General features: G+C 48.9%; 2 protein-coding genes across 7 annotated transcripts in view; both read left to right on the top strand.

The window, feature by feature from the left end:
- Positions 1-15,651, top strand: part of MOCS1 (molybdenum cofactor synthesis 1) — a 918,787-nt gene that overhangs the window by 505,082 nt on the left and 398,054 nt on the right. The gene's annotated exons all lie outside the window — the stretch shown is intronic.
- KIF6 (kinesin family member 6) overlaps positions 1-15,651 on the top strand; it is a 357,515-nt gene that overhangs the window by 279,054 nt on the left and 62,810 nt on the right. For all 6 annotated transcript variants that reach the window (XM_084968006.1, XM_084968009.1, XM_003128378.7 and 3 more), the window contains one exon: positions 5,440-5,495. In XM_084968006.1, the coding sequence (XP_084824132.1) occupies positions 5,440-5,495 (56 nt within the window). The remainder of the gene's footprint in view (positions 1-5,439; positions 5,496-15,651) is intronic.

The following is a 15,651-nucleotide window of genomic DNA, read 5'->3' as shown; positions in this document are numbered from 1 at the left end:
AGGGCTGTTTCCTAACTCTACTTCCAGTAGACTTCTTCTTCAAAAGTCCTACTCTCCCCAGGCCCTCAGCCACCAGGACCCAGGGGCCTGGCCTCCTGTCTCATTCCCGTCTTCTCGCATCAAGTAACTCTGCCTTCCGACGGCTCTGGTGTTGAGCCGTCATGCTGGACAATCCATGGAAGAGGGACTTAGGACTGACTACCCCCACCCCTGAGCCCTGGTCCAGCTCAGCTTCATTAGCCCGGGGCAAGTTCTAAGCCCACGTACAGATCCCTGCCAATTCCCTCAGCCTCCCCCAGGGAGTGTGAGTTGACTTAAAGTTGCAGGAGGGGATCATCAGCAGGTCACACACCCGAGTGACTTAATAGAAGGCGTTTCTTCCCCCTCTCCCCTGCCCGCACCCTTTACCACCCCACAGGGAATTTCTAGCACGTCTCAGCTCTGCCCCACCCCCCACCCGTCTGGGGAAAGTCATGCTGCCCGCCTGTGACAACAGAAACAAGATGTGGGCACATTACTAGGATATTTGCTCTTCGGTGAGTGAGAGCAGGTGAGCCCAATTCTTAAGCCGGATTTTTTGAGAGAAGACAATTCAAGTCGCAGGGCAATTCAGAATCACTGCATTTTTCAGGCATGACTCATCCTTGTGGTATATAATAACCTGAAGAGAGGCTGGAAACCCCAGCCTTGGCAAATCCCAGTGCCCGGGCACAGCACAGCTAACTTTCTTTTGTGGCAGAGCTTTCATACAAACTGAGTCCCCTGTCACAGGACCCATTACATAACAAAAGAGTGAATAAATGGGGAGATTAGCTGCAGTTGGCAAAGAGGGTGTTAATAATGTGAACTAAACCAAGAAAAGCACTCCTTCACTCAGTCGGATCCTTCAGACAGAGAACAGAAGAACAATCTAAGGCCAGCATGAAAACTGGACCAGGAGCGGCAAGGAATCTTGTGGCACCATCTGGAAGTAATATCCATGACAAATAGGAGTTCCCTGGTTCCTATTTGACTTCAGTTTTAACCTTTATTATTTTTCCATTTCTTTTTTGTATTCACACCTTGTCTCCTGAACTAGAATTATCAACCTGAGAGCAGAGATTAGATTAGAATCTTCTCAGCCTCCCCACAATTTTTAAAACAGTGCTGGCCACACAAATGGTACTCAAAAACACTTTTTTTTTTTTTTTTTTTTTTTTGCTTGAGAATGACAATCTGAAACTGACTTGGAGAAACCTTAACGCCAAGAAAACTATGTGAGAACGGCTTCCCAGAAGTAGGCAAATACAGCAGCCAGCTTCCTGAGAGCCAGAGAGGGAACTGCTCCACGAAAGACAGAGGACAGCCATGGTGATGGGAAAATGGGACAAGTTAGGAGAGGCATAGCGGTAGTTTTTAAAAGTGTAAAGGAGGGAGTTCCCACTGTGGCTCCGTGAGTTAAGAACCTGGCTTGTATCCCTGAGAATTCGGGTTCAGTCCCTGGCCTCGCTCAGCAGGTTAAGGATCTAGCAGTGCCACAAGCTGCAGTGTAGGTCACAGATGTGGCTCAGATCCCACGTTGCTGTGGCTCCACTTCAATTCCTAGCCCAGAAACTTCTGTATGCTGCAGGTGCAGCCCTAAACAGAAAATAAATAAATACATAAATACCTAAAAGTATAAAGGATACAGCAGAAAACATCACAACATTGTTATCAACTGTACTTCAATAAGACTTTAAACAATGAAAAGAAATAAATACCTTCACACACAATAAATAAATAAATACATAATGTGTAAAGGAATCGGATTGATCTTGATCCCAATATAACAGAGGCAGCCAAGGTCCCATGTCAGGGTCAAATCTACAGAGGAAGGAAAAGGCATAGGCACAGGCCCGGGCTTCCTTTCTGCCAGGGGGCAGTACTGGCTGTTCACTCCATGAATAATCAAGATATTAAGTTAATTGCCCTCGACAAGAAAACTAGAAAGACTGAACCGTGGGAAAGAGCCCAGAGCAAGCAGCATGGGGGTGGGAGGCAAGCGAGCCATCCCTGTGGTCTGGGGGAGAGAGGGCAGAGGGAGTGGGAGGGAAGCTCCGTGCGACGCCAGGGCAAGCACTGTGGATGAGGAGTGGGTGAGACTCCTGGAGCGCGCAGAGCTGATGGACGGCGAGAGCGGAGGGGACGGTGTGCAGGCCAGCCGCACGCGGGTCAGCATCGGTGCTGCGCAGGGAAGAGGAGGACGGGGAGAAGGCGGGGAGGCTGCAGAGGACTCATCACTTCTGCTCTGGGTGCGGTGGATTTTAGTTTCTGCAGGGCATCAAATGCACAGTGGGACAGTGGGCCAGGAAATAAAGCTGGGCTGAGCTGGAGATCTGGGAGCTGTCCGCAGTGACGGCCCATGAAGGCACCGAGTGGAATGCCTGCAGAGAACAGGTATTGAGAGGAGAGGATCTAAGAGTCAGCCCTGACCGTTACCACCCACTGAGGAACAGGCTGCAGAGGAAAAGCCCGAAAAGGAGACCGAGGAGCAGCAACTAAGGGGGTGGGGAAAACAGGGAGGTGGAGGATGTAACCTGAAAGTCAGAGAATAGAATCGGTTTCGCTCTTCGGACAGGGCCCCACACGGTGCCTGGCGCTCAGTGGGTGCTGTTGGATCCGTGAAGGCTGGATGTCCCGGGCAGCCAGGCTTGTGAAGGAGCAGCCAGAGCACCGCATCCCTCCCTCCACCCTTCCAGACCCAGGCCTTGTCCCCACGAGGAGATTTCTCTGTGGGTCGACAGAGCAGCCTACCAGGCCCCAGGCTGGCATTGCCCCCGGCACCGCTGCTCCCCACGTTGAGCCACACAGCACATGACTCCCTGGTAGAAATACTTGGTATGGGGCGTAGAAGACCGCAGGGGCTCCCAGGTGGTCTTGGTTGAGTCTCTCGGAGCCTCCCCCTGGCCCCGCCCTCCTCCAGGTGCAGCCCCACCCCCCACCCCCCCCCCGCCCCCGCCCCAACGTAGGCCACGCCTCCTCGACGGGAGCAGCAGCCTGAGATATTGTCCAGGAGGGCGGCTCGCTGGAAATGGGGAATGGCAGCTCGGGTTCAACCACTGGGAACACGGGGTTGGCTCCCTGGACCGTGTCCCTAACAGATGTGCTTTTAGATGTTGGAAGCTCAGGAGTCTGCAGGCTCGCCCTCCAGAAGCCCAGAACAAGCCTGGGGCAGGAGGAAGGTGGGGGAGAGTAGGGCGGATGACGAAGGGGCTGGGAGGTGTGGAGATGCAGGGTGGGCAAGGAGGAAGAAGGCAGGAAGGCGGGGGCCACCTTCTTTCTCATCTCTCCGGCTCCCTTTACTAGCCCCCTTCTCCCCCAGGGCTGGGCTTCCTCGGGCAAGAGTTTGTCTTGACAACGGGCAATCAGGAAAACATGTGGGTGGGGTGGCCTGGAGTGGTGACAACTGCAGAGTAAAGGGAAAATGGTCTCCCGAGACGGGACAGCCCTCAGCCCACACCTCTTCAGTGGGAAGGCCCTTTTTAGCTCGGTGCTGGGCTGCAGAGGAGCGCCTGGAACAGCACGTGGCCTCCCGGCGGTGTCTGCCAGCCCTGGTGCAGGGCGGCTCTTTGCAGAGGGTGACCACAGCACTCAGCAGCTCCAGACACATCCGGGCACCGCCAAGGAGGGGCTCCCTGCCAGGCCTGTAGGGGCTTCTCTGAGCAGGGCTGCCGCACAGATCGCCTGCAAGAACTTCCCTCTTCAGCTCCACCCTGGTTTCCTCCAGCATTGACGGGAATTTCAGCAGCTTTGTAGCTGCGTTCTTGTATTTCCCTCATGCCCTGGAATCGAAAGCTTCCAGGCCAGAAGAGGGGTCCTTCTTGAGCAGTGAAGGACTATCCAACCCCATGGAATTCTGGGTACTGGGGATGGACACGGCAACCACCACCCAGTTAGAGCCCCCGACTCGGAGGGTGTAAAGTGGGGAGAGAGTTCTCATCGAGTGGCCCGGACCAAACCTCGGATCCCGTCCGCCCAGTGGACAGAGGCCAGCTCAGCGACCTGCGCGTGATGCGATTCAGCGTGCTGAGCTCTCCAGAAGGTGATAGGCCCTAGCTGAAGAGGGAACGTGCGTATCCTGCCATGAGCCTGAACACCCTCAGTGAGGAGCCAGGGATGGCATTCCGGGAAACCCAGCACTGAGAGAAAATGTAGTCCCCTCCCCTGGAAACTTCTCTCTGCAGCCCCCAGCCAAGCAGAGACGCCTTCGGAAAATAGCAGTGACGTAATTCACGCTTCTTTTCCACCAGGCCCGCTTGGGGTGCTCTGGCCTTTGTTCCTCTGCCTGGAGGGCCCTCTTCCCCTCATGGCCTCTAACAAAATCCTACCTGGCTAAAGCATTTACGGATGAGACAGTATGATATCTGGGATCCAGAAAGATTTGGGGGGTGGGGCAATTAACATTGCCTGAGAGCCCACTGCGTCTAAGGGGCAAGTTTTTCCTAGCGACCATTACCACACTGCTTCTCCAGCCCAAGGGCAGGCTCTCGGGGGCATCTCAGGAACACCTATCGAAAAACAGAGAGGCCTCATTAGGTAAACATCAGCACAACACCTGGTGGACTACAGGCAGCCACCTAAGATCATGGAGAAGTTTCTAACAGAGAGAAGGACTCATAATGCAGAGTGGAAAAAAAAAAATCAAGGAATAAACTATATGGTATGAGCTGATCACTGTAAAAACTGGCTGGAAAGAAGACTGGATGGATCTCAGAAAGAGTTTATTTCTGGGTAGAGGATAATTAGGGATTTTTTTTTCTTGTTTTTATATTTGCACAATGTGGTTTAACATCATATATAACAGGAGTAAGCAGGTGTGTTCTGGAAATAAGCCAGATGGTAAGTATTTTCAGCTCTCCAGGCTCTGGTGTCTGTGTCCCAGCCACTGGACTCTGCCTTTGCAGCACAACAGCAGCCATAGACAATAAGCCATGGGTGTGACTGGGCCCCAGCATGACTTTATTTTCAGAAACTGGTGATGGGCCGCATCTGTCTCATGACCAGCCATAGTTTGCCGGTCAGAAAAAAAGGGGGGGGGATCAGAAAAAACAAAATGTTCTCTAAGTATTCTTTGACTATAAGATCTTGGTACTGTGACTAACAGAGCCCCGTGCAGAAGCCTTACAGCCGTGCTCCCTTCTGGTTCCCTTGTATCATAGAACACTAGAAATGGAAAGTTGTAACTTAGAGGACATGAGAATGAAATTCTCCGCTGGAGAGGGGACTAAAAAGTCACCATACCAGGAATGAATACAAATTTCATCTCTCTGTTTAATAGATTTCATGTATTTAAACTATCTTTTATATCTTTCAGTCAAGTTTTATTATATTTTAGAGACCTCTCAGAAATATCTTATTTTTAAAACATAATTTAGGAGGAACAGGAAAAGTCAAACTCTCATTTCTTCTCCCCTCCTCCAGATTTTCTGAAGCAAAGGCCTTGGGAGAAAATATCAATGAAGCAAGACGTAAAATCGGTAAGCCGCTGATATTCTGTGAGCTTCTTTCACAAGCTGTGTTCCTGGTGAAAACCAGGTCATGATGTGCCTCCAAATAGTGGGAACGAGTTTGAGGAGTGCCCTGCCAAAGAGGCTGCGCCTCTCCTTGGAAGTTGGTCTTCTCCCTTCCCATCCATCAGGAAAAGCACTTTCTTTTGTCCAGAACTCAAACTTTTTGTCCTCCTGCAGGCCTCAGCTCTAGCATCCCAATGCGAAAGTCTTGCTTTCCCCTGGTGTTTGCCAGCAGTAGCTTACTGACTGCTCCTAACCGTACAATGACAGCGATGCGTCACATTTTCAAGGGCTGTGAAACACTTTCCCACCTCCCAGAGCGCATCCTTCACATTCTGGGCCCAGGTGCACATTATTCAGCTCCATTTCCATACGCCGGTGGGAGGATGAGAAGCAGAAGTGAGTCAGTGTGCCTTCCCAGGGCGCAGGCTGCCCAGTAGGTGAGCATCCCTGGAAAGGTGAGGTTAAGGCAGGAGGCAAACTCGTGAATGGTGTGATGCCTCAGATCTTGGTCAAAGTGAGAGCGAAATGTTTCTTTCACCCCAGGCTGGAAGACACACACAGACCCATCCCCCAGGCCAGGGCAGCTGCGCGGGAGGGATCCCTTGTGGCTTCGTCTCTGTGCTAGAGTCTCCGAGGTTCTGGACCCAAGGGCCAGGATCTTGGATGGAGGAAAAAATGCCCCTTTATTTTCACTAAACTCTAACTACAAACACTCTCTTCAGTGATGAATGTCAGCAGCAGGCCACAGTGGAAGTAGCAGCACCTGCCACCAGTGGAAATTACAGGTATTTTCATTTCACAGCCCAGTTGGCAGACATCGTAAAATACCTTTTATGCTCATCAGTACTTCAAAATTACAGTAGTTATTAGACTCACCAGTAGATCTTGTTATTTAATGCATTTATATAAAAGCAGATAGGTATTTCCATATCAAAAAAAAGTTTTAAAATGTTGATAACTATTTCAATATAATTGGTCTGTCTTCAAGTCTTCTGTAAAACTCCTTTCGTGGCCTGAATTTTCAAACCCCCTAAAACTGCATGGAAAAACAAAAAAAGCTGGGGGTCAGGAGCATTTTTCTAGAGATAATATCCATAGTTTATCTGATTCTCAAAGGGGTCAGGGATCCAAACCAGTAGGGAGGGAAGAGGGAGCAGGCTTCAGGGGGTCACCATCTGACTGAAAGGACATTATGGCCTGTTCTCACCCCTGGGGAGAAAAGAGGGAAAGACCTTTTACAAACTGTGTCTCCCCCAAAAAGTGATATAAAGCTTTGCTCTTGAAAAATATCTGGAGTTCCCTTCGTGGTGCAGTGGTTAACGAATCCGACTAGGAACCATGAGGTTGCGGGTTCGGTCCCTACCCTTGCTCAGTGGGTTAACGATCCGGCGTTGCCGTGAGCTATGGTGTAGGTCGCAGACGCGGCTCGGATCCCGTGTTGCTGTGGCTCTGGTGTAGGCCGATGGCTACAGCTCCAATTAGACCCCTAGCCTGGGAACCTCCATATGCCGAGGGAGTGGCCCAAGAAATGGCAAAAAGCCAAAAAAAAGAAAAATATCTAATTCTCTAAACCAAAATAAAACTGTCCCAACACTAATGAAATAGACTAATGAGGGAAGGTAGCAGTGGTCTAAACTAATATACTTAGTTTTTCACTCTGAACGCAGTGAGCTGTCATCACAAGTAATTCTAAGTTACCGTAATTTTGGGGCAACAACGTGCATTGTTGGACCCAGTTGGCCACGCCTTGGAGATGAGGCCCTCCAGCTGCTCAGGCTATGCCCTGCCCCAAGAGTCAGGGGCTGGGGGTGTGAGGCTGTGATGGATCCTCCAGAAAGGATGTCTGTAATTCACACCCAGAAGGTCCAGAAATACTAGAAGCAGCCCTGGGCGAGGAGACCTTTGTTTTTTCTGGTAATAAGTAGGCTTCATACCAAGGTTGAGATTTGAGCAGGTATTGCTAACACGAAGGTGCCTGCTAATAAAACCGGTGGTACTCTTACTTCATTCTAAGCAAATAGCAGACTAAGACCCATCTCCTGGCCACTCATCTTTTAAATGTGCCCTTGATCCCACGGGGGGGCAGGTGGGAGGCAGCCAGGTGAGTGGCTGGCAGAGGCTCAGCCTGTTACTCAGCAAGCCCCTCACAGTGCCTGCCTGGCCACAGGGAGAAGCCCCCCATCCCTGCATCTCAGACTCAAGGTTAAGATTGAGGAAGTACAAGACAGAATCGATACACATATTTACAATTTCCAAGGCAACCTAGTGTCAAAGATTTGTGACGTAGCTGAGTACATTTTTTTCCTCGGGAGAAATTAAATCAAGTGGAATTTTCATTTCCCTACAAGGCCTTCAGTGAACCTGAGAGTCAGGAGGTGGGAGCAGGGCACAGACGCACCATGATGCTCGTGGGATGACTCAGCTCCCCTCCCCCAGGGAGCCACATCCTGCCTCTGGGCCCCGGGGGGCCGGAGTGAGACGCTATAGGGCGCACGTGTCACTGGCCGGCGGAGGGGAAATGAAAGCTGTCTTTGTGAACCGCACATCAGCCAGAGCCTATGTTTAGAGTTCAGGTTGCCACTGGCTTCTCAGGCCTTTTGGTGTTTCACTGACATCGTGACCCAGAGCTGCCAAGTGAGTGTCTTTCTTAAAAATCCTTCAGGCTATTAATTCAGGATCGACTCTATAATATCTACGTGGCGTAATCAGTGAACCAAGACGTCCATGTAATTGCCTGGTCTTACAACAAGCCAGCCTGAACCAGGGAGATTAAATCCTTGCCGCAGACTCCCTTGCAGTCCTCTTCTGTACACCCTTTACATCAGTCCTGATGCTGAAACAAGTTGACAGAAGGAAGAGAATAACCAATTTAGAATCTTTCTGGAAAGTAAAGTCTTTGTTTCAAGAAGGAGACCCATTGTCAGGGCAGTTGCCTGTCCCCACCCAGCAGCATCTAGGCTGCTTTGCCTCATATGGGCTGGATTTCGAACGCGTTCGCATACACCCTGCCTCCCTTCATCCTGTCTCTGAGAGATGCCATTAAGGCCCACACCGTGGGGAAAGAAATAGGCTACTTCAGAAGCAGTGGCATAAACCAGGCCACTTTTCAAACCTGGCGTCGGTTTTTCCCCATCCGTGCTCTATCGCCGGCAGCAGTGTCTTTGGCAACAAGGACAATGAATGGCTACTCTGGCGTCTGGCCCACCCTCGGCCAGTCCAGGAACCAGCTGCTGTGGAGGCAGGTGAAAGCCTCTGACTTCATCCTCCACAGGCCTCCATGGAGACGCCCGTCCAGGATGCCACCCAGAAGGGTTTTCAGTCAGTGAAAACCAATCTGAGATCACTCCAGAAATCACAAGAAATGTAAGAGAAGTAGTCATTAGCAAGCAATGAAGAAAAAACCCAAACGCTGAAAAAGCTAATAGAACATTCTGGAAGTTTTCTGTCTCCTACTCCATATTCAAAGAAGGATCCCCCCCAACCCACCATCTGAACAGATACCCTTTTAAAAAATGTTTCTTCTGCACATTTACAATTGAGGAAAATCATTCCTCAGATCATGGGACTGGTTTTCAGTTTTGTGCATTTTCTGTACTTCCGTGTTCTTCTGAGGTTTAACTGCTCAGCCTTCTAGTGAATGATGACTTCTAGTCTCTCATCCTGGTGTAAGGGAAAGACTACATCCAGATCATCGCGCTAGGCTGTGGCAACCTCAGTCAAGTCTCTTCGTTTGTTCTTCTTTGTCACCAGCTCCAAATAACCACCACACCCACAGCAGCTTCGTCGAGCGCTGACTGTGCGGTGGCAAGAGCTTGATAAGCGCGACACCTCACTTAATCCTCACGGAAGAGCCATCACCTGTAAGGGGGAACTGCCATCACCTGTACGGGGGAATTGCCAGATGTCACAGATCCCGAGATACAGTGTTTACAGTCTTAACGCTGCTGAAATCAGGAAGCATATGACCATCCACTTGGCCATTTTTCCACATTTTAAAAACCTCTGTAATGAGGAAGGGTCGTAAAATCGACAGAGTCTAGATTTAGAAATACAGTATTATCGTCATTTTGCAGATTTTTTTAAAATGAAGTTTCCGGGAGGTGGCCTACTAAGTGGCCGAGTTGGAATCCAGATCAATTTCTGTCCTTCGAAATGTTTAAATATAGTACACTAGCTCCATAAGTTCAGATTTATCTGACTCTGAAATTTTTTTCTGAATTTAACACCTCACTAAGCTGTTACTCAGTTTTCCCGAATCTTTGCCTTTCACCTGATATTCCCAGCACAAGGCTCAGACTAGACCCTGGCTTATACATTCACAGCCCAAGAAGATGAAAAGCGTTTTTATCGCGTGACTAATGATGGATCACCTTTTGCACAAGGGACTCAGTTGCGGAGGTGGGTGGGGTCTGACGCCCAGCCTGCCCTCGCTTTCTCTTCCACGTGCGCTGGCCCAGGGCTGCATCAGGTGAGGTGCACCTTTTTCTAATTTGCGGAAAGGTGCGCTGTGGGCTCACAGCAGCCCTGGTAGAAGGTAGTGTCCCACATGGGTTTCAACTATCATTTTCAGTGGCTTGGGAAGTAGAGGAGAAGGGGTTATATGTTCAGGCCCCATACAATTCTGCCTGAGTGGGTTTACTGATGCTCAGAAAGCGTGAGAGAGTTCAAAGCATAAACTTACAGGAAGGATAGTAGGAATGGGTGTACTGAAGTACTTATGCTTGAGTGCCAAGGCCAGTACCCATACATTGGGTTAGAGAAAGCCCAGTTAAGGGCAGGTACAGAAATCATCAGGGACCACAAAATAAAAATATGTCACCATAAAGTGAAAAACTGCTATGTTCTCAAAAGTAAGAAATGCAGAGGTCCGGACATGACCCTTTCACTCTGCCCAGCATTTCCATGTGTGCCTTACATTTCCCCGGTAACTACCTCTCTACAGGAAGAGAGATGGTTCAGAGAAAAGCAGAAAAGTTAGGATGAAAAAGTTACAAGGCAGGGAGTTCCTGTCGTGTCTCAGCAGAAGTGAATCTGACCAGCATCCATGAGGACACAGGTTCGATCCCTGGCCTCGCTCATCAGGTTAAGGATCCCGTGTTGCCGTGAGCTGTGGTGTAGGTCGCAGACACAGCTCGGATCTGGTGCTGCTGTGCCTGTGGTGTAGGCCAGCAGCTGTAGCTCTGATTCGACCCCTCGCCTGGGATCCTCCTTGTGCCACGGGTATGGCCCTTAAAAAAAAAAAAAAAAAAAAAAAAAGTGACAAAGCAGACTTCTTGTTTATTAACTGATTCACCACATTGATTTTAAATAATAAGCTCCGCTTGCCCCTTGAGTATTTAGTTTGATTTTTTTTATTTATACTTATGAAAAAGTTCAATTAATTTGTATTCAGTTTGTATTGGCCAGGATGTTTGGCTATAAGCTTGAAAGGAAATTTATTGTCTCATGTAACCAGGAAACCCCAGGAATACAGCTGTGTTCAATTGCACCCTCTCCCCCCCACTCCTGTCCTTTCCCTTCTCCCCTCTCCTCTCCTCCCCCTCCCATCTCTCAGGGCCACTTGACTAGGTTCTCTAATAGCCTGTCCCCGCTGAGTGGAAGGCGCCTCTGAGAGCCGTAAGTTTCCATGGTCTATAGAATTCATAATCCCAGTAAACAGGATTGTTTTCCAACAATGTTGGCCAAAGTCCCTGGAGGGAGGGAGAAATGACTGGCCTGGCTTAAGTTGCGTGCACATCTCCGAGACAGCCCCTGCATCCAGGGGAATGAAACACTGATTGACGGGTCCTAGAGCCAGTGCCCTCTCCTTGGGCTTCAGCCCATCTGCTCCCCATAAGCTGAACAAGATTTTCAGGGGATCAAAGAGGTTTCTTTCTCCAGAGGAAGAAATGCTGGGCAGACAACAATCCTATTCACTACAGACCTTTCAGAAATGGATCTGTGCCTTGAAACAAGATACATCTATAAAGGAATGGATAGTAGTTCATAGAGAGACTATAACAGAATATTTATCCCAGAAAAAAAGAATGCTGTGAGTGAGGAATTGAAAATAAAAACTGGTTTTAAGTACCAGTGCTTCTGCTGTAATAGAATAAATGCAAAATTAAATATACTAAAAAAAAAAAAAATAGCAGGGATTGTAGGCACATGAAGATTGGGAAGACCTCCCCAAACCCACGCAATTTTGTAGCTAGTACTCTAACAAAACTGATTACAATCCTAATAAAAAGTAGTAATATAAATAAAAAGATGTGTTAAATCCTAATGCATAAGGAAACACTGTGTAAAACACCCTTTCTTCCCAAATGAGGCTCTCATGATAGAAGAATGTATAAGGGCAGGCTGAGGGCTGAGGGCTGAGTGACAGAGACGTGAACAGCACGTACAAAGATGGGCAAGGGCCCCGACAGCAAAGGAGCATTTTCTTCTAAGAAAGAGCACTGGCCACCCTGGACCAGGAGGAAGAGGGCGGGGAGGAGGAGCCTGTGGACCGTCCTGAGCATCCCCACAAGCTTCGGGGCTCAGCTCTGCTGGCTCTCTTTGTATTTGCCGACCTCTGTGTCACCAAACTCAAGTTGAGCTTACTAGGAAAAAAAAAAAAAAACCCAGTAAGAACAGATGGGTCTGCTGTATGACACTGACACTGGCCCCCTGCTAACCAATCGCATGTGAGCCATTCCTGTTGAGGAAACGTGGTTGTATGAGAACCAACTGTGTATTGCTTGACGTTCTACAGCGGGACCCATAAACTGTAGTTCCTCTTCAAAGAGGCTCAAAAAGGAAGGACTGATTTTCAATTGACTCTGTAGTTGACGATGTGAAAAAGACGTTCTGTCAGGAAAGGTCATCGAATGGCTATAGATTGTGGAGTCGAGACAAGCCAGCGAGACGGGCATCTTTCCGGGCCGACTTGGTGTATCTAGAGAGGAAAAGAGCAGAGCAGATGAAGGTTGAAATCCACAGACATGCCGTTGTCTGGGCGAAAGCCCACAAGCAGCGTGACCGATGTCTTCATAGAGTTGATGGACTGTTTGGCTGTCATGGTTTGGAGATCAGACAACAACCAAAAAATGACCCGAGCAAGCTGGAGGGCTGTAGCGTACATCAGCTGACAAGGGGTAACACTAATCACTGTCACACAGAAAGAAGGAAGCAATGGTTTGGTTGGAATATTCGCAAAATAAAAAAAGACAGATGACTGCCTCCTGACGGTCCTAACGGGGGCGGGGGGTGGGGGTGGGGGGTGGGGAGGGTCTTACCTCAGTGAATGAAACAAAGTCCAGGATGCACTGGGTGGATTCAGGCCGTCTGCCCCCCTGCCAGTCAAGCTCACTATAAACCAGAGGGGCAAGGTTTCAATTTACTGTGGAGGATGTTCTTTCATAGACAGGAAGTCCTAAACAGCCTCCCTGCAGGGCCTCTTCTTCCAGGGAACAAAGCAGATGAGTTACTGGAAGCTTAGGAAATAGGCACAAAGGGAATCAAAACAGAAAAGTTTTGAGAGAGGGGCTCACTGCCACGCCCCACCAGGCATCCGCTGCCCACGGGATCGAAAATCCCCGCGGCAATGACAGTCGGTCTCCAGCCCGACCACCGCTCTCTGGGCACAATAGCCTTTTCTCCTGAAAAGATAGAACACCATTTATTAGGTTTCTACTCACTAAACTGTAATCATATCCCCCTCCTGCCTCTCAAAGATGAACCCCGAGTCCCTTTGTTCTGGGGCATAGGAAAAATCAGTTTTCATTTGGCTCTCTTGATGTTCAGAACTAGAAACTCAGTTGAGGAGTTCCTGTTGTGGTGCAGCAGAAACGACTCTGACTAGCAACCTTGAAGTTGTGGGTTCGATTCCTGGCCTTGCTCAGAGGGTTATGGATCCAGCATTGCCGTGAACTGTGGTGTAGGTCGCAGATGCGGCTTGGATCTGGCGTTGCTATGGCTGTGGCATAGGCTGGCAGCTGTAGCTCCAATTAGACCCCTAGTCTGGGAACCTCCATATGCTACAGTATGGCCCTAAAAAGCAAAAAAAAAAAAAAAACCTAGAAACCCAGTTGAGCCAGCTCAGGCTTAGGATGCACATGTGGTGGTGACAAGAATCCCACCAAGATGCAGCAACAAGATCCAAGATCCGCCCCCCCCCGGAACAGGGGGAGCCAGAATTAGAACCTGGTAGGGGAGGGGGGGATCAGGACCCAGGGCGTCTCCAGAACCCAGCCCACTCCCCGTGCCTTCCTGAGGGCCTTTTGTTAGCTCTGTGCATGTCCACTCTTGCAGCCTCCTACAGGACCAGGGGTCCCACTTGCTCGCAGCTTTGGTCTGCTCCAGCCCCAGCAGAAAGCATTCTTCAACATCCTGTCCCCAGGATAATGAGCTAATGATTTGCCTGTTTCTCAATTCACAGTATGAGAAAGAGAGCTTAACTGGCCCAATTTCTCTTTTCCAAGCCTTCAGGACAGCAGCCACTCACCAGCTCGAGAATGGGCTGCCTAGGGGTCAGAAACACACCTCTGGTCCAGGCAGCTGTGGCCAAGGAGGAGGAGCGGTCTTGTGTTTCAGAAAGAGTCCACCCAGGCAAAAGGGGCTGTGATGGGGGAGATTTGTGTTTTATAAACAGAAGGGAGAGAGCAAGCAGCATGATGGACATCCCGTATCGGGTCTGTCTCATGGCTGTGAAGATTTGACCATTTCTCCCCTAATTTTAATTAGTGTAAGAAAGCAAAATACACTTTTTGTCCTTGGAGGTGAAAAAACATGCTATTCTTGTAAGGGGACATCTGTTCCTTTATTTCCAGGTTCCCAGGAAGCCCCTCACCCTTGTCTCTGTTTTACCAACAATAGTTTTACCAATAGCTTCTAGTCTTTGTCAAATGCGTTATAATATATAGGGAATTTATTTGTATCTAGTCACATGTATTGATCTTCTCTTTTGTGACTTCCTCCATGGCTTTTGTACTTAAAAAGTGTCATCGTAAGAGTGATAATGATGGTTTATTCATACGTGGGTATTTGCTTACTGCTATCCTAAATTTTCTTATAGTTTTTTTTTATTGTTCTGTTTTTTCCCACTCAACTCATTTGGAATTTATTGTGGAATATGGTATAAGCCGAGGCTCTAAGTTGAATCTTTTTCAAATAACCAATTTCCCAATACCTATTTCATTTAATGAAATGCCTTAAAATAAAATTTCTCCTCCTCATCGGAGAGTCATTTCAGATTTTCAGAAGGCAGCTGGTGCATTCTAATCTCACTGTAGCGGTAATGCACATCCTTGACATGATAATTTCTGTACAAGTATTTCAAAAATAACTTTGCCAGCAGATCCTGTTATCTAGATATCAGAATAACCCTGCAGAAAAGTGCCAACTTTCATGTAAACCAGACGGTCCATGGATGGGAAAGGCAGGCATACATCCAAGAGTGGGCGGTCCCTCGGGGCTAGGGCCCTGTCAGCATCTCTAAATGATTGGAGACTTTTTTTTTCTTTTTAGGGCCTCACCCTAGGCATATGGTAGTTCCCAGGCTAGGGGTAGAATCGTAGCTACAGCTGCCGGCCTACACCAGAGCTACAGCAACACAGGATTCAAGCCACATCTGTTACCTACATCTCAGCTCATGGCAACGCCAGATCCTTAACCCAGTGAGTGAGGCCAGGGATTGAACCCGCATCCTCATGAATACTAGTCAGATTCATTTCTGCTGTGCCACAACGGGAACTCCCGAGACTGTCTTGGAATACAGCAGCCCGAGCTGGGCTCACTGTACCATTCACCAGGGAAGAGAGTTGGCACCATGTTTTTTCATTTCCAAGGAGAAAAAGTATATTTCATTTCCTTGCACTAATTAAAAAGGGCGAATAATGGTAACTGAAGTGGAAGTGGGGGGTAAGGGCTTTGTCAGTGATGCTCAACAGCGAAGAGTAGAAATAGGAAGTTGCTGCATCCACTGTCCGACCAGCCTGAAATCACTACTGAGTCCCCTGCTGAAAACCACCAAGCGCTTTTAGAACCTAAAAGCAGAACACCTGAGAGTGGAAATATTTCCTCCCACGGTGGCCAGTCTGCTCGGGGTGGAGATGGCTACGGTTTGGTGTTGGCTTCATGTGGTAACATGACCCCCTGG

The sequence above is a fragment of the Sus scrofa genome, chromosome 7 (genome assembly GCF_054392235.1).
Source record: "Sus scrofa isolate SSC_HxYL_T2T_F1_AM1 chromosome 7, Sscrofa_HxYL_maternal_Yorkshire_Landrace_v2.0, whole genome shotgun sequence".
In the NCBI taxonomy this organism is placed as follows: domain Eukaryota; kingdom Metazoa; phylum Chordata; class Mammalia; order Artiodactyla; family Suidae; genus Sus; species Sus scrofa.
Note: the sequence above shows the minus strand (reverse complement) of the source record. Positions and strands in the feature narration are given on the sequence as shown.